Source organism: Octopus sinensis, linkage group LG2 (assembly GCF_006345805.1).
Source record: "Octopus sinensis linkage group LG2, ASM634580v1, whole genome shotgun sequence".
In the NCBI taxonomy this organism is placed as follows: Eukaryota; Metazoa; Mollusca; class Cephalopoda; order Octopoda; family Octopodidae; genus Octopus; species Octopus sinensis.
The window spans coordinates 9,487,826-9,507,502 of NC_042998.1; the positions used below are offsets into that span (position 1 = coordinate 9,487,826).

The following is a 19,677-nucleotide window of genomic DNA, read 5'->3' on the forward strand; positions in this document are numbered from 1 at the left end:
TGAAAAAATGTTTCCTAAAGTCGTGGGAGCTGTGCTGTTTTCTGACTTTGTAAATATGTCCATGGGTGTTAGACAGGTGGAGTTTCTACTGCCTCAGCTGCTTCGTTATTACCAAATATTAATACTTCTATGCTGCAAGGCAAACCAAATGAAAGCTTGTGCTGAATAGAAATAAATGCCATTCTTTGGGGGAGCACACACGTGTGCCATGTGGTTACTCATAGGATTCACAAATACACAAGAATGGGCTGGACAAGAAAGGAACTGCAACGTACTAAGAAGCCATCTATATTGCACATATAAACACAATTATTTGTAACATGCTGGAGTGTGCAGTTGGACCTAATTAAGACAGGTAAATTCAAAGTGTTGGATCTGTGGGCCACAGCTAGACATTCAGATATTTATCTATAGGCTATCTATTACTTAAGTGGGGCTAACTAGAGGCTAGAAATCTTGAAATTACACACACAAAAACATATTTTCTTAACAATATTCACTTAGTTATTTAGTCTGGTCATATTAAAACATATCACCCAAGCCATTTTTGTTGTATTCCCTGTATGCAAATTAAAATCTTTTATTGTTGTAGTAAGTATTCTGAACCAGGTTCATAAGACACCACCACAGCATTTTTAAAGGTTTCTTTTGTATTTAAAACTGGCTTTGCATTCATGTTTTCCTGTTTCATTCATGCAAAATCTCAGCAAACTGAACATGAAAATAAGTGACTAAAGTTTAGATATTTCAGTCAAAATTTTAATATTTGAATGTTTCTATTAAAAAAAAGCTTGCTGCAAATATTTCAATTGTTTGATGATTGTTCTTACTGTTAGGTATGGAATGCGTTACATGGCCAAAGTCCTGAAAGCTGCTTTATGGAAAAAGTTTCCTCTTGCTCCTGAAAAAGATGTCCTCAAAGTATGTATATTATATAATTTAGCCCTTTTTTTTTTTCCTTAATAGTTATTCTAGCTCTCTTCAGATATACATTGATTGAATTTATTAGTATTCAATTAATGTCACCTAATTAATGTTGACATTGTTTATTCCAGTGTCAGGAAGTGAACTGTGGTGGTTGGACATTTAGCAGGTAGTGTTTTGTCATTCCTATATGCAAGTGTGTGTCTCGATCCTAATAGGATTACTGCAAGGGCTTTGACAGAAAACATAAAATCTTGTTGACCATTTAAAAGTCTGGGATTGGTTTAGTCTTTCAGTACAGGAAACAGTTGTAACATTGCATATATAAGAAGCCTTTACAAAATGAAGTTAAAGGATCCTTTTAACGTTAATTTCCAAATTGCCATTTAGTGAAGGCAGTAGATTAATATAAAAGGGTATTAAATTTTTCTTCTTGCATAAATTCCATGATTACCAGTTCTCTGGTTTAATTAATTTTCAGTTACTTAATGCAAATTGAAAATACTTGAATATAACTGGTTAAATTTTCTTTATTTTAAATAAAGAAATAATTTTAGTTATAGTTTAGAGTTTAGAACTATGCTTCTATTTTTCATATTAGGGCTTTGGTTGAAATTTGAAGATGGAAATTTTAACACACTGAAAAATCTAAGTTTTTTAAATGTGACCAAGAAATAATGGTCTATTGATACTTTAAAAATAGAAATATTTTCTTTAATTTATTCTTTACAATGTCTTCTCTTAAACAAAACATATGCTAATTTCAAAACCTGATTAGGCATTAAAATGAACAAAATATTTGTTATGTTACAAATTAAGTTTAGAAATTTTTCAGAAATCAATAATTCAGCTTGATTTCAGAAAATCTATCATCAGGTCGATAATGTTACTGATGAAATTCTTTCTCTATCTTCTGCCAGTTGTAAGTATCATTATTGATTACCACTATTATACTTTTCATTAATGATTTAAGTTATTCATTGCAACTATTACACTTTAGTTATACTTTGATAAACTTCCAATTTTTTCGTAAATTAGGAATTTAAACTAAGCACAAATTGCTGTTTCTGGGTCTATAATTGTAGATAGTTGATATCTTTTAAGGGAAATGCTGTTATTCAACAGTCCAATTAAAATATTTAGTGCTGGCCTTCTTTTTCTTGACTCAAAATGCATCGCTGTAGTCTGTGCAGTTTGCTGTGGTTTTAATATTGTGCTTCTGTTTATTTTGCTCATCCAGCATCCTTCTCATCCAGTCATTTTCATCACACTTTATCATAGTGGCTGTGTGGTAAGTAGCTTGCTTACCAACCACATGGTTCCAGGTTCAGTCCCACTGCGTGACACCTTGGGCAAGTGCCTTCTGCTATAGCCTTGGGCCGACCAAAGCCTTGTGAGTGGATTTGGTAGACGGAAACTGAAAGAAGCCCGTCGTATATATGTATATATATATGTGTGTGTGTGTGTGTGCGTGTATGTTTGTCCCCCTAGCATTGCTTGACAACCGATGCTGGTGTGTTTATGTCCCCATCACTTAGCGGTTCTGCAAAAGAGACCGATAGAATAAGTACTGGGCTTACAAAGAATAAGTCCCGGGGTTGAGTTGCTCGACTAAAGGCGGTGCTCTAGCATGGCCGCAGTCAACCGACTGAAACAAGTAAAAGAGTATGTAAGGTTTGATATATTGAACAAGGAACAAATCAATATGTTAGGTCTGGCCTGTGATAATTAGGCCAGTTATTTTGATATTGATATGTGGGTGACATCAACAATGAATTTCTCATTTAAAGCCAACAGGCACTTCAACAATCCAAGAAAAGAGTTTGCTCTGTTTAGGCTTTGATGCATTTTATCTTAATAATCTAATTCATATTAATCGCCCATGCCAACAGCCAGGCACCTGATATTTTTCTGACATATTCAGTTTTTTATCAGGATTTCATTTTTTCTGAGACAGAAGACTAATCTTCAACCACAATAAGAACTGACATTTTAAGAACTAAACTAAGTGGTTACCTCTTCATTGCTGTTTGCTGTTATTGCAGACTTGTAGTGACTGTCACATCCTTCAATTATAAAATTCTCTTTCTTTTTCTAAAAGGAAAATAATCTGGGATCTTCAAGAAATGGTTTTCATCTCAACATTACATAATTTTGTTTTGTGTATTATGCATTTTTGTATTTTCATTTCTATTTACATCCCATTAGATACTGATTGATCTTAGTTAATTTTTTAATTTCCTTTTTGTTCCTCTTCATAAATAATGAATTCTGAACCTGTTGATTTTAAATCAACTACTTATGTTGTGCATGGTATTTGGTGATGCTTTCTTATTTTTTATACATTAGAATGTGATTTTCCTTGTATTTTCAGCTAATTTAAATTTGTGCATGTTTAAACTAATGTCAATAGGACTTTCAAACCTTGTCACTTACAAAATAAAAAAATCCACATTCATTAACTACAAAAATGGGTGTTAAATGTATTAGCTATCAGGTTTTTTAGCTCCAATGAATATATATTTTATGCTTCAATCAAGTATCATACTAGTTCTGTTTTGCTGGTCTATCTCTCTTGAAATATATTTTGGTTTTAATAATTTTTAAACTTTTTATTTGGTATTTCTTATTTTTCCTTGTTTAAAACCTGTAACAAAATAGGAAGAAAAAAATGTTATGTATATCCCAACCTATTTTATCATTATCCTGTTAGATTTGCTTTTCTATGGTGGCATTGGTTGGACTGGTCATGATGATTTAAGTCAGTTCTGAGATAGGTCAGGGACTGCATCTCATTCATATATTACATTTGTAGTATGGTTTCTACTGCTGGATACTCTTATTGCCAACCACTTTACTGAGTATACTAGGTATCTTTGTACCAGCAGGAGAGTTGTCGTCTCCCTGTTACAGTTAAATATTCCTCTCTGCTTTACATTGTCTCCTTTTATTCATTCCTTTCTCACACAAGTGGATAGGAAGAGTGAGTGAGAGTGTTAGATAGCAATTGTTGGTAAGGATGTTGAATAGAAGCAACATAAGCGAGAGTGTGGTTGGGGAGAGAAAAAGATGATGCATTTTGGATGCCGTTAAGGAAATAAAATAAAAGCAGTAAGAATGAGGGAGCTTTAAATGTAAATATAAAAACAACTTAGCTTCTTGAACTTATGCGACAACTGCATCTTGGACTCAGAATTTACTGAAGTGACATGATGAGGAAAAGACTAATAGAAGAGACTGATTGCTTAATGAATGTCAGTAATGTGTGAGAGAAAAATTAGAGAGAGAGACAGAGATGGTTAGCAATAATGCCAAGCAATGATAAGGAGGTGATTGAAAGTGAACGATCCGAATGTGTTACATCCCTTGTTAATCAGGTAACATGATGAGAGAGAGAGTAGTGAAGAGAAAGGTAGTGTTGGATAGTAACAAAGATGAGTATTAGCTAGAAGACTTAATATGAAACGTATATATTATACATCTCAACTACCATCATTTAATAATAAACATCTGAGTTTCTCCATGGATTTTCTTGTATGTATCTTTATCCAGAGTTATCTAATCTTGAATTATTTTTTTTATTTTTTTTACAAGAAATATTTATTGTATTTGTATATTAATGTTTGTTTAGTTTGTGCAATTTCCCAAGATCTTACATTTTTTTTGTTTGATACATTCCGTTTATCTAAAATACATATTTCATTATAATATTATTATCTGGGTATATATTATATGCCATTATAAAGAAATGTTATACTATCATTAAAATATTTTATTAATCTATTGTACTCTATTCACCATTTTTTGTTGTTTTTTTTTTTATATTCAGTGAAAACCATGTTATTCTGGTACTTAGTATTTTACTATAGAATGGTTTTGTTTTTCTTTTGCAGATTGTTGGTAACCTTATCTATTACCGCTACATAAACTCTGCCATCGTAGCCCCAGATGCTTTTGATATTATCGATGTCGGCGCCAACAAAGCTCTTAGTGCTGACCAGCGGAGGAATCTTGGATCAATTGCTAAGATCCTTCAATTTGCTGCATCTAACAAGGGGGTGAGATCATCTTACTAGTTCTTTATATCTTAAAAAATTTATATAAACCTCTTTAATTTGTAAATGGTCAATATCAAATTTTGGTAAACCAAAGCAAATTTCTTAACTACATAGCCATGTCGTATATTTTAGGAATAACTAGCGGCATTGCTCGGGTTTGTAAGGGAAATAACTATATAAGCATTTTTAGAGATGTAAAGTATAATAGCCATCTCAATATGGTTAACCACAAAGGGGGGGGGGTTACTGTAGCTTTTTACGTTCTGAGATTTAATAATAAACTTTTAGAGAGTTACTATGCCAAAAATGCATTAAAATGGGAAAAATTGATGGTAAATTTTTTTTTAAATCGTAGACTCATTGTAGACGCACGCTAATACCCAGAAGGGCTCGATATGAATCACGACTATAAGATACCCGGTTTTGGTTAAACTGCACCGCAAAATGTGGGAGTAGTTAGGAATCTAAATCGTAGGAGACAGACAGCACAAAACCTCACTTTGATATATAAAGATATTCTAGATTTTAATTTCAAAAACAAAAATTGTTCAGTTTTATTAATTAAGCTGGTGAGGTTTGCATTCACTTTAATTTTGGAATGGTTAGGTTTTGTCATTTGACTTGTGAAGCAAGAATGTAAATATATCCTTTTTTTATTTTTGTTTTTTTAATTGAATCCTTATAGTTTGCTGGTGATAGTAGCCATCTTTCTTGTATGAATGATTACATCAGAGAAGCTCATAAAAAATTCAAGTGAGTATTTTCATTTTAGCTTTTTCTTTTTTTAATACCCTTTTACTTGTTTCAGTCATTTGACTGTGGCCATGCTGGAGCACCGCCTTTAGTCGAGCAAATCGACCCCAGGACTTATTCTTTGTAAGGCTAGTACTTATTCTATCGGTCTCTTTTGCCAAACCGCTAAGTTACGGAGACGTAAACACACCAGCATCGGTTGTCAAGCGATGTTGGGGAGGACAAACACAGACACACAAACATATACACACACATACATATATACATATATATGATGGGCTTCTTTCAGTTTCTGTCTACCAAATCCACTCACAAGTTTTTGGTCAGCACGAGGCTATAGTAGAAGACACTTGCCCAAGGTGCCACGCAGTGGGACTGAACCCGGAACCATGCGGTTGGTAAGCAAGCTACTTACCACACAGCCACTCCTATGCCTAATGAAAGAATTTTGTGTAAAAAGCTTTCAAGATTTACCTCTTGGTCATTAAATACTTGTTGGTTTATACAGCTTGCAAATGTAAAATATTTATTTGTTCTTATTGCTGTCTTGGGGGAGAGGGGCAGTCATTTTGCCAATTCTTTTAAGCAGACCACTTATTGTAGTTTACTGATACTAATTGCTCTTACCGAAGTCAAAAGATATTGTCATCCATAATTAAACATTGATCTAACCCTTTAGCATTTAAACCAGCCATATCTGACCCAAATATTCTACCTGTGTTTTATGTTCAAACTAGCTAGATCTGGCTTCTCACTCCTACCCACCAATGTCACCCTAAAAATTAAACAATATGAATAAATAAGCATTATATATGACAGAGCAATCTTAATGATAAGTATAAGTTTAATTGAGTGTTCGAATTTGTTATAGAGAAATTACTTGATTATAATAATTTTTTTTTTCTTTAAATGCTATTTCAGAAACTTTTTCCAAATGGCTTGTGAAGTTGAAGACTTAGAAAATAAGTTTAACATCGACCAATATACGGATGCCACTATGGTGTCAAAGCCAGTAATCTACATGTCTGTTCAAGAAATCTGTGATACTCACCAAGTTAGTATTTACTGTATCACTAAATATCTCATGTAAAAACCAGATTGCATTATTATTCAGTTGGTTTGTTTGTTTTTAAAGTCAGTTGTTAGTATGTTGTGATATCTTAGTTTAAATAATTTTTTACATTCTATGTTAGAATACGATAATGAAGGTTAATATTTATAATGTAGTTATTGTTAGAATATCTAGTCAGTCAATCAGTGTTTGATTTTTCTATTTGGAAAGTGTTTCATAGAAAGTTATATAATATCATCATCATCATCGTTTAACGTCCGTTTTCCTTGCTAGCATGGGTTGGATGGATTGACTCGGGTCTGGGAAGCCAGGAGGCTGCACCAGGTTCCAGTTTGAGCTGGCAGTGTTTCTACAGCTGGATGCCCTTCCTAACGCTAACCACTCCATGAGTGTAGTGGGTGCTTTTTACGTGCCACCGGCACAGGGACCAGGGGAGGCTGGGAAACGTCCACAATTGGTTGGTACTTTTAATATGTCACCGGCACGGGTATCTTAACTACAATTTCCATTTGATTTTCATTTTGATGAAATATATAAACAGAATAATTTGATACTTTCACTTCAATCAGTCATTAGACAGCAGCCATGCTTGGGCACCACTTTGAAGGGTTTAGTGAACCAAATGGAAGAGGAACACACATACACAATCATAGACAGACAGACAGGTAAGTAGATAGATAGATAGATGTACATACAACAGGCTTCCACATAGTTTTCATACATTCGTGTCATTTAATTTGGAAGAAATTTCTTAAGAGGGAAAGAAGAAAAAAATCTTCTGAAATACAGATAATTTGATAAATAAATAATCTTTTATTTTATTTGCAGCTTTTACTGAAACATCAAGATACCATTGCACCAGATCATAATGATTCACTACATGAACTGCTGGAAGATCTTGGGGAGTGCCCCACGGTTGATGCTTTATTAGGTAAGAATATTCTTTTTTTCGGAAAGATTATTTTAAGATTGTGCTTCTTTGACAAATGACATGCTCTGAGACCAAGTATAAAACTGAAGCAATTACATCATAAAAAGAACCATTTTCGCCATTTAGACACTCATGAAATCTGTTAAATTAACTGTTAATTTATTTTGTGAGGTGTTGCACAGCTGCAACCTGACCATTGTGATAGTTCTAGTGGAACTGGATCATAATAGTACGATGAAAGATTTTGGTAACTTAAGAATAGTGGAAATAGCAGTTTCTTGTACTTTTAAATGGCTAAACTGACTCTTTTATGTTGTTATTGCAAAAAAATCAATTTTCTCGAAGATGTGTCTTTTGTTGTTTTTTTTTTTCAGTCATTTGAAATTGAAAATCATTTTCTGTAAGGAAAATAATAAATGCAAATGTTTATAATTAAGAGCAGGCATTTAAATTATCCTCTCAGCAAATGATTAGATATTTAAGTTATGAGCTCAGATACGTGGAGGAGCAATGACCCAGTGTTTAGGGCAGCGGACTCGCAGTCAGAGGATCGCAGTTTCGATTCCCAGACCAGGCGTTGTGTGTGTTTATTAAGCGAAAACACCTAAAGCTCCATGAGGCTCTGGCAGGGGGGGGGATCCCTGTTCTCTTTCGCCCCAATTTTCTCTCACTCTTTCTTCCTGTTTCTTGGGTAACGCTGCGATGGACTGGCGTCCCGTCCAGCTGCAGGGAACACATACGCCATGGAAACTGGGCCCATGAGCCTGGCTAGGCTTGAAAAAGGGCACAAAAAAGAGCTTAGATTCATCCCTTGTAATAGTAATTTAATAACAGTCCCACTGCGTGGCACATTGGGCAAGTGTCTTCTACTATAGCCTCGGGCCAACCAAAGCCTTGTGAGTGGATTTGGTAGACGGAATCTGAAAGAAGCCTGTCGTATATATATATGTATATATATATATATATGTATATGTATATATATGTATATATATATATGCATGTGTGTGTGTGTATCTATGTTTGCCCCTTTAGCATTGCTTGACAACCGATGCTGGTGTGTTTATGTCCCCGTTACTTAGTGGTTCGGCAAAAGAGACCGATAGAATAAGTACTGGGCTTACAAAAGAATAAGTCCTGGGGTCAAGTTGCTCGATTAAAAAGGTGGTGCTCCAGCATGGCCGCAGTCAAATGACTGAAACAAGTAAAAGAGTAAAGAGTAGATTCATATTCTTAAAACTTCAGTATCCCAATAGTTAAACAACAAAATTTAACACTAGAATTTCTCTGTGAAGCTTATGATATTGAAAAAAATATTAATGACCGTTTTCATTTTGAAAAAGTATATTATTTCTTTTCATTACAAAGTTAAATAGCTGATATTAGGATGTTCATGTACAAAAAAAAACAATTTCACCAACAATTTGAATAAAATTTAATCCATATTTATTGCTTGAGTTAAAATGCCATTTTGAGTCTTTAAGAAGTTTACAATAAGAAAATAATAAAGAAAATATCTAGTCTCCAATATCAGTGTTGGAATGAAATTTTATTTCAATTTTTAGGTGCCGAGATCAATGCAGGGGGTGAAGATGGCCTAGATGAGAGTGTACGAGCTCAGTTGGCTAAAACTGAAATTACTCTCACTTTAATGAATAAATTTGAGGTCCCTGACGACGATATGTCTGACATTAAAGGAATGATGATCAGGTAATTTTGTTATTTTTTTTATTTTGTATCTTTTCCATTTATATAGATATTTGAGAAGTAAAACTATTTGGCTACTTAACCACATGATCATTAGTTAAAAAAACACGCAGCTACAATCCCTTCATGTACAAACACATCACTCAACATACTTCAGTCTACCCAGCTAAATACATTTATTTCTCTTTTTACTAAACTAACATGCAAATGTTCTGTCAGCTTCCAAATAATGAATAATAATCATTAGTGAATTTTTTAAAGAATATCTTCAAAATATTCTTATACTTTCAGTGACTACAACACAATTTCTATTCTTATCAATCTATTTTGTGAAGATGGAGACCAGATTGTTTTGTTTTGTTTTTTCAATAAATTTGTTTTCTTTTTCTTTTTTTTTTTAAGATTAAATCTATGGTCATTGAAATGCTTCTATAATTTAAGGTTAAGAACTTACTCAAATTTTTTTTATTAACTTTTTTTTTTTAGAACAAAGAAAATGATAGTTGATGTAATAGCATGCCAATCTGGAGAAACTCTTTCGCAGATTTTGGAAGTACCATCGACAGATGAACAAGTAAGGAGAATACTTTAATCTAATAGTTTATTGTCAAGATGTATTTTAAAACTAAAACCTTACTAAATGTTTATAATTGCTCTATTTTTAAAACATCATTATTTGCATGTACCCAACAGCAGCTAGCATATTTTGGATTTGAATCTGCCAGAATGCATTAAAAATAAATATGCGAATCATTTCAAATCTTGCTGTGCATGGTGCAAATAACAATTTTTTATTGGGTAGTAGATATCATCATTGGCTGTCCATTGTAAGTTGATGTTGACTGTTCTGTTCAGGAACAAAATGCCTTGGATGGTAAGGCAGTTGACCTCGTCACTCCCATCAGACTGCCTCTCTGAGCCTCCACACCAGGTACCAAGTAGTGTACAAGAGTGCAACAAGCATTGTTGATGATACAGATCTTCTGCTTGGCTGTAATAATCTTCAAGCTGTTGGTCTAGGACTCTTCTGTCTTGTCGGTTATCCAACATCCTGCTGCTACTGTCTTTACCATATCCCTGGCATGAGAGGCTAAGCGGTTGCTAGAACTTGCCCAAGGTGCCACACTCCAAGTGGAAGATGTGACATAATCTCACTTTTATGACCTATCACTGATGTGGGTGTCATACCATATCAGGTTGGTAGATATAAGCACTAATTGGCAAACAGTTTTGTTCACTGAAATTATAAACCAAACCAGTGTCTTGTTTAGGCTTAAAGGTCTGGGTACTTCTGGCTGGTGAGACACATGTTGAAACATTGGTGTCCCAGAATACCTTGTGCCAATGAGCCAAATGTGTTGTTGTAAAAGGTAAAAATTGTTCTCCAGTGATGTACACAACAGCAACAACTATATATGCCTGCATTTGAATCTGCCAGAACCCGTTAAGAATAAATAATCAAATCCTTGATTGCATTATTTTGTTTTGTTGCAACTTGAACTTTATTTAAAATGCAAATTGCATTTTTTTTTTCTTACATTCAACTGTTTGCTTTAAAAACAAACTTGAATTTGAGAATTTTTCTAAGCCTTTTGATTTATAGTTTTAGTTGAGGGAAAACTTATTTAATCTATTGTAAGGTTGTGTGTCTTTTAAGTATTGATATTATATAATAAACATTATCCCAGATAGCTACCACTTTCATTTTTAAAATGTTTTGCATTTCAGGAAGACATTCACCAAGCATTGATTAAAAAGCGTGACATGATAGATAAAAAAGCTTCCAATCAAGGAAAATTAGAGAGACAAACATCTCTGTTGGGTGACAACAGGTAAGTTGTGTTCGTACTTTTAGTGACAAAATGAAATCATTTTCAAGTAACAGAGAAATTAAAATATTGTCCACACATAGAACAGATGCAACAATCAGACAAATTACAGAAGCTACACACATAATAGAAAATAAACCTAGCCTGAATAGAAAACTAGAATGGAACACTAGCACACACCACAACATATGACGGTAGAGGATCCTGAAAACATAATAAATACACAGATAGATAAACTAATAGAAATAAATAACTATTATTTTTTTTTTTCAATTTATTATTATTATTACTAGTATTGTTGTTATACATACATACAAGCATATGTAATGATAATAATAAGTGGATGTAAACACATGAACAAAATAAGAATAAACAACAACAACAAATTACGTGAATGTATATAAACAGAAGATACACACTAAATAAACATAGACGCACATAGAGATATAAGCATGCGCAAATGAAGACATACAATAGAAATACAAAATGGCTGACGGTTAGTAAGGTGAGACACAAATAAGAAAGAAGGAAACAAAGGACCACTGATGCAGTCACAGGAGTGTGACGAAAGAACTCTGACCGAAATAAGATTAAGATTAATGTAAAAAATAAATAACACTGAAGCAAAGTAACACCAAATATATAGTGCGTGTGTTTTTATTGGCTAAACTGGCAAAATGACCATTCCGAAATATAACAATAGAGATTTTATTGTTCTTCAAAATATATTGTCATTGACTCTGAATTATACCTTGTGTGGTTATGAAGTTTGCTTCCCAGCCATGTGAATCTGTGTTTAACCCCAATACATGGCACCTTGGGTAAGTGTCATCTATTATTGCTCTGGACCAATCAAAGCCTTGTAAATTTGGGAGACAGAAACTGCAAACTGCCTGTTATATATTCTGTGTTAACTTGGAAAGTTGTTAGTTGCAAGCTATGTTGTTGTTATTTCTGCCAACAAATCATCCACTTGCTGCTTACCTTTGATGGTATGAAGACTATCTCGTTGTTAAGCAATGCTTTAATTTTATATTTGTCTAACCCATGCTTATTCGAAAAGAAAATGGATGTAAAATGAACAAATTTAACGTTAGCCTTGATTATGATTACAGTAGTACTTCAGAGTTTTTGAACAACTCTGATCACGAATGAATCGTGCTTTATAAATAGATAGATATATATAAAGCACAATTTATTCGTGATCAGAGGCATTTGTAAACCGAGGTATGACTGTATTAAATGAATATGAGAAAGACAAGAGATAAAGTACGATTTGTTCGTGATCAGAGTTGTTTGAAAACCGAGGTTCTACTGTATTTAGTAAAACAATGTCGTTAAAAAAAGTATTTAATGTCATAAAAGATTATGTAGTAAAGCAGTTTAACAAAGAGTAATTAAAGTTACAAAGATGATGTAAAACAATGTTGGTATAAATATATCATACAAAATGCATTTGTTCAAACTTCATATCAACAGTTCTGAAATGCATAAGTGAATATTTTCATTTTTCTTTATAGGCTACCCCTGGAAATGATGAAAGGAAAAATTAAAAAGAATCTCCAAAATCTTGAACTTGCCAATTTAGTAACTCGAAAAAATAAATACCAAGACATCATTAATTCTATTGCACGGGTAAATATTTTTTTAACAAAATACTTGCTGTAAAAAAACATTAATGAATTCCAAAGAGCAAACAGACAGGATAGTATTTAACCCAATGTAATATGACTTCGAGTCTTTTGATAAAATTTCTCATGTTACATATTAAATGTGAGAAAGGAAAAAACATCTTGACTTTTTTAAGGAATATCAAACATCTTCATTATTAATTTAACTAGCTCAATCAATTGAGAATTACTTGCAAACCATGTGAAACTGTTGCCTTTTAAGATAATACTAATTTTGAGGTGTTAATGGTTATATGCAGGATAATCATTTCATTGTATTTTTAACTTCTCTGTTTCATTATTATCAAGTTTACCTAAATCGAAAGTATTTACCATCTTCAATTGAAGAAGGGTTCGTGCTATGGACATTCGAAAGTTAATATACTTAATCCATCAAATGGATTAAGATGCAAGCATAGCTGTAATGTGAAGTTCATTTTATGAACTAGATTATCAGTATATAGAACTCCCCAGGGACATTCAGTTTTAAAACTTTTCTGTGAAGGCTTGTAGGACTAAGAAAAACAGGAGAGGAACCTTGAACTTGCATATATATATGCTCATGCACACGTATGTGTGTGTGTGTGTGCATGCATGTTTTTGGCTACATTTACACTTAGAAAATTCACTTAGCTATGGATGGTGACATTGCTCTCCTTTCCTCCTGTTAACAAGTTGACTGCTGGTTTTGTACCTTCAAAGACATGTCAAGCAGGATATCCCTTATTTAACCACAGGAAGGGCAACCAGCTATAAAACAATACCTTCAAAATATATTTGTATAACTCAAGCTAACATGGAAAAATGAATAAGTACAAACATATTGTATTATCAGTCCTATATACTTCAAATTAAAAAATATCTTTTCCTTTTACACCTATAGGATATTCGCAACCAACGGCGTTATAGAAATACGCGTAGACAGGAATTGATACGGCTACGAAGTGCAGTAAAAAGTTTGCACAATAAAAGGGCTTTCTATGAAGAACAAATCGACTATTACAACCTGTATGTGAAAACCTGCTTGGATAATATGGCTCACAAGGAAAAGTTAGTAAAAATCATTATTCTACCTGCAATGTTTTTCTTTTTTTACATTCAATTCAGTTTCAAGTTATTTCATTGGTAGTGAGTATTTTATTAACTATTTCCCCATGTTGTCAAAAGCTAGAAGAGTTTGTTTGCACTAAAAGGGTTTTGTCACTCTTCTGTCATTTCATCTGTGGCCTCCAACTTCCCCATACCTTTCTAAGTCATCTCTTACTACAAGCAACTTTTGCATATAAAACATGTTATCTTCATGTTTTACTTGTAAATACTAATGCAAATGGCTTTCAGTTCTCAACTACTTTTTGATTCTGCCTTTCTTAAAACTTGTTGCATATAATCAACACACTCCCCTTACAAACTGCTGATCCTTTGTATTCAATGTCCAAATTTCACTATCATACAGCATCACACACTTATGTGTCTTCATAATCTTTACCATTTTCTTATATACACTCTCTCACATATATATATGTGTGTGTGTGTGTGTGTATATATCCTTTGTGAACAAAGGAGATGGCACTGAACTTCTTTAACCTTCCTTTCTTATACTTGTTACTCTACTCTCTCTCTTCAACCATTACGTTACTCTACTTTCTCTTCAACTATCACAGCACTCATTTGATGATGTAAACAACCAAAAACTTCAAAACTATCTGTTATATCTAGAAAGCATGGCTATGCAATGAAAAAGCTTGTTTTTGCAGCCATATAGTTCTAGGTTTGATCCTTCTCTGCAACACCTTAGGTAAATGTTTTCTACCATAGCCTCAGGTCAATCTATGCTGTGTGAGTGAAACTGAATTGACCGAAACTCTGCGAAAGTCTGTCCAAAGCACTGTACCTGTTGTAAGTTGATACCTGAGTGCCTTTAACAGACTCCAATTGATTGTAAGCATTCAGTCCAAAGATAACCCATGATTTGTGATTTCTTTCCTTAGCTTAAAGGTCAAGTGTTGTCTTTGACTGTTTGCAGGTTCTTCAAGACTAAGCAATGGAGAAAAATTAATCAATACAGAAAAAGGCCATTTGAGCAGTTCACGAATTACATGATGGTTGCTCTTACTGCTAACTATTTTTTTGCATCTGTCATGCCTGAAGTCCTGATTCTCCATCAGTCTATCTCAAATTTCATATTTTTGTGCCTATTGCTTGCACTTATAACCCAATATTTAATTCCTTTATACATCGTTTTTACATACCAAGCAAGAGTACTTTTCAGATGGCTCTGGATATTGCCATGCTGATCTTAGGATGGTCTAGAGTCCCAAATCCCAAGTTTGAAAATTTTTCTCATGTTCTTCAGTTCATTTTGTAACAACTAGATCTTAAGATTTCATATATTATTTCATTTCTTCACTTAATTCTTCAGAACAAGCATGTTCTGCTTATAACCTAGTGATCCCTTAAAGCAAATGATAATACCCATTATGGTCATCAGCACATTGCTATTAAATTGTTATTGATCTAAGTTGAATTGTTAAACTTTTCTTTAAGTTCATATTCTGTCATGCGAAGTGTTTCAGAAGCCTTTAAGAGTTAGGCTAATTAGTAAAAACAAAATGTTCTATTGATGAGATATTGTCTGCTCATAAGAATGAATGTTGAAATTTGTATCATATTAAGTGACCAAATACCAAAATTTTTTGTTGCTGCCATTTGAAGTAATAACTTCAAAAATTAAAAAGTGACAGTGTCCCAGGAAATTTTTAACATTCTTTTTTTTTTTGTTTTAATCTCCAGTCGCAAATCAAGGTCTTTTACCCTGTTTCGTAAAGATGACAATCTGATCACTGTGAAATACAGTGCTGCCCAGCTTTATGAGAAGGGCTTGATTTTGGAAATAGAAGATTTGGCTGTCAACCAGTAAGTTCACTGATTATTATTCATAGGTGTTACATTACAACAAACTTTTGCAGCTGACTTAGATCTTTGACTGTGGTACAAATGTTAGTAATACTTATGTTAGCTCACAGTCTGTAATATAATACTTATCAAGACCTGGAGTAGTCAGACTCTACTCTTTCAAGAAAAAAGTATTAATAAAATTTTATAAAATTAAAAACAAAATCCTGATTTTGCATTGTAGGACTTACTTTATTAAAAGAAAAGACTAGCCATATAAGGTTTATATATAGGGGGAGAGTTCACGAAAAAACCAAACGACGAAGACAGGTGGTGTACAAAACAAACATGTATTAGTATAATGCTCAGGAATAGAAAAAGTCTTTTACATTTCGAGCCTACGCTCTTTTACAGAAAGGGACACAAAAAAACGAGAGAAAAAAAATGTGTGTAGTGGCTACTGATCTATGGGGTTTATATATATATATATATATATATATATATATAGTAAAAAGTGAAAAAACTACAGAAGGCTTGTTTTAAAAGGTTAAGAAATATATATTTGAGTCATTATGTCAGAAGAATGTTATAAATTTGTTTCATACAGTAACATAGTTTTTGAAGAAATTACCGGTTTCGTGTATAACTTTTCAAATTTCTCAAAACATTATGATTTTGTTCATTAAGAAGTGTAAAGAAGAGTTCCAGGTAAGGGGAGGTAATAAGTGATTTCTTCCGGTGTAAGGGAGATAATTGCTTAATATTTCTTGCCTTTTTTTTTAAAGGGGTGAGTTTCTCTGTATAAGAATGGTTAAGTTTGGGCTTATATTTTTCAATGAAGAATGTTTCCTTGTTTAGTCTAATTTGTGTTGGTTTTCCTATAGCACATTGATAGGAAAGATTAAAAATTGTGGTAGTAGTTGCTTATATATATAATTGATCTGTTGGTTTGGGATTTTTGCTGAGAATCAAAGAGCAATGTCTATGAGGTTAGCAACCAACTTCTAGACACCATTGAGATATTGATGTGAGAATATCTTTTATTAGACTGCAGCCATGCTGAGGCACCACCTCAAGAGTTTTTAATCAAATAAATTGACTCCAGCACTTTTTTCAAGTCTTGTACTTTATCAGTCTTTTACTAAGCTGCTAAGTTACAGGGATAGAAATACATCAACATTTGTCAAGCTATTGTAACACATATATATTTCACTTAGGCATTGCAAGACTAATAAACTGGTGTAGAACTCAATTTGTGTAGAGTTTTTAACAGTGAAATATGAAGTTGGTAATACATGCCTGGTAACTAACTAACAATTAAGTATACTTTTTATTTTTACCTTACAGGTTTAAGAATGTTCTTTTTGAGATTTCCAATACCGAGAAGACTGGTGTTTTTGAAGTGAATGCCAAGTTTTTAGGAGTTCATATGGAAAAGGTTGAACTTGTGTTTCAGGTAAGAAAAGTTATTTCAAAGAACTGTCTTTGTGTGTGTGTGTGTGTGTGTGTGTGTTCAGACTTTTTTAACCCTTTAGTGTTCTGATTATTCTATCAAACATAATGCTTATTGATTCACATTGATTTGAATTAATCATGCATTATCTCATATCTTCAAGATCTTGATGGTGTAATTACTTAATGTAGAATAACATTGTAGAGTAGGTGTGAGGGCCTGGATATGGTCAGCCTGAACATAAAACAGATTAAATATTTTGGCCGGTTTAAATACTAAAGAGTTAAACTAGTTATTACAACTTTAATTACACTCAAACAATTTTCAGATAGATAATTTATATTAAACATGCTTATTGTTCATTTTGGCCTGATCTTAATTTAATAGTTGTATAAATGCAAAGTCTAATTGTGTTTTATAAACAAGCCTCTCTGATATCACCATTTTAGCTTCCTGCTGGAAAATGGCCTCTGATGGTGATTTTAGTCAAACTTTGGCCACTGGTAGAATGTGTCATAAAACATCTTTTACTCTTAGCATTTTTGAGAAAAACTTATATTTACGAAGTTATTTCACGTTAAAGTTGTCCTGTTTTGGTAATTTCAACCAATCAATGACGTGTATTCAGTTGAATAAAATTACTGCTGTTGTTTGTCAACAAGAACTTCCGGTGGTGTATATTTGATTTGTCGCTGTTATTTATGACAGCCCTAATACCCTAACCCTAAAACCTTAAAGCTAAAACCAGTACAAATGCACAAACGATGTCATAAATAACAGTGACAAACGAAAAATACACCGCCGATAGTTGTTGACAAACAACGGCAGTAATTTTATTCAGCTGAATACACGTCATTGATTGGTTGAAATTACCGAAATACGAGAACTTTAACATGAAATAACTTTGTAAATATAAGTTTTTCTCAACAACACTAAGAGTAAAAGATGTTTTATATGACACATTCTACCAGTGTCCGAAGTTTGAAAGTGTTTAGTTACAGAATTTTTTTTTAAATCTGTTGGTCAAGAGGCAAAGATCCCTTATATTTCTAGCCAGTATAGAATGATGGATCTGAAGCTAATCATGACTGTGTGTTGAAATTATTTTTTTTTTTTATACTTTTAGGATTTGCTCCAGCTGCAGTATGAAGGTGTTGCTGTAATGAACATGTTTAACCGTGCAAAAGTGAATGTCAATTTACTGATATTTCTCCTGAACCGTAAATTTTACGGCAGGTGAACAGGAAAGAAATATATCTTCCAAGTGTCTGTCTGCACTGAACTTCCCCTGTCGAGGATTGGCTTTCTACTCAATAACAACATAATCGTATTATGCAGACAAAAAATAGTTGAAATGTGAACATAAAAAAAAAAAAAAAGATTCATGAGGTTTTTCCAGCTTATAGGAAGGAATTCATTCCATCAGTTATTATTGGGAACACGAATGAATAATTATAATTTTATGTTTTTCATTGCATGTAAATATTCTCGATGGATTTCTTAGTCTTCTGTGTCTGCAGCACATGGATGAATTTAGCTTTACAACTTTTTATTTAAAATAAATATAACTCCAAACTGGTTCTGCTAGAATTATTGGAACAAGGCAGTTATTGTCTTTTTATATATATATATTGTCAATATATATAATCTCTTTCAGTTTTACAAACCAATTTCTTTATAATACAGAAAAAAATGTAAATTATAATTCAGATTAATGCATCATTTTGTTTCACATATCTCTATTTTGTGCATATGAACTCAAAACTTGCTTGAAAGAATGTGCACCAGAATGTGGACTGTGAATGGGCTTTTGTTTTGTTTTGTTTCCTTCATTTTCTTGTGCTATTTTTCTTCTTTTCTTAAATAATTATAATTTATGATAGTTTATGTTACTTACATGTTCAGATATTAATAGATTTTCTTGATTTATTACTTATTTTAATTTCATTATTTAGCTTTGTTATTTAGTCTGTAACTTAGGTCTATCCATGACTATTGCATACAATTGTCTGTTATAAACATATACTGAAAAACCAATAAATTCCTAATAAAGAAAAAAAAATTGTCAACATTTATTTAAAGTAGTTATTTTTGTGTGTTTGACCTTGTTTTGTTCTTTTTAATTCGTTTGTTTTTCATTTTCTAGTACACTTGGTATAATCACAAACATACAAATGTTGTGTGAGTGTGTGAGTGTGTGTACTTATATATAATGGAAGATTTTCAATATATCTTTCAATTATTGTCAAATGCAAGTAAAAACATTGTTGGGTTGCTTATTTACTGTATTCATTTCTAAAACTTTTTGTATCATAACAAATGCTTTGTTTCTTTTCTTTGCTACACACTATCTGGGAAAACAAGATTTATATATATGACCAGGCATGAGCC

At 32.7% G+C, this 19,677-nt stretch overlaps 1 protein-coding gene across 2 annotated transcripts in view; it reads left to right on the plus strand.

Moving 5' to 3' along the window:
• LOC115231965 (ras GTPase-activating-like protein IQGAP1) overlaps positions 1–19,361 on the plus strand; it is a 217,587-nt gene extending 198,226 nt beyond the window's left edge. For both annotated transcript variants that reach the window (XM_029801847.2, XM_029801852.2), the window contains 13 exons: positions 837–921; positions 4,818–4,982; positions 5,668–5,735; positions 6,657–6,789; positions 7,636–7,738; positions 9,301–9,445; positions 9,929–10,016; positions 11,171–11,274; positions 12,792–12,906; positions 13,825–13,991; positions 15,732–15,854; positions 17,181–17,289; positions 18,413–19,361. In XM_029801847.2, coding sequence (XP_029657707.1) covers positions 837–921; positions 4,818–4,982; positions 5,668–5,735; positions 6,657–6,789; positions 7,636–7,738; positions 9,301–9,445; positions 9,929–10,016; positions 11,171–11,274; positions 12,792–12,906; positions 13,825–13,991; positions 15,732–15,854; positions 17,181–17,289; positions 18,413–18,526 — 1,519 coding nt within the window. In that variant the 3' untranslated portion in view covers positions 18,527–19,361. The remainder of the gene's footprint in view (positions 1–836; positions 922–4,817; positions 4,983–5,667; positions 5,736–6,656; positions 6,790–7,635; positions 7,739–9,300; positions 9,446–9,928; positions 10,017–11,170; positions 11,275–12,791; positions 12,907–13,824; positions 13,992–15,731; positions 15,855–17,180; positions 17,290–18,412) is intronic.
• Positions 19,362–19,677: the final 316 nt, after the last annotated feature.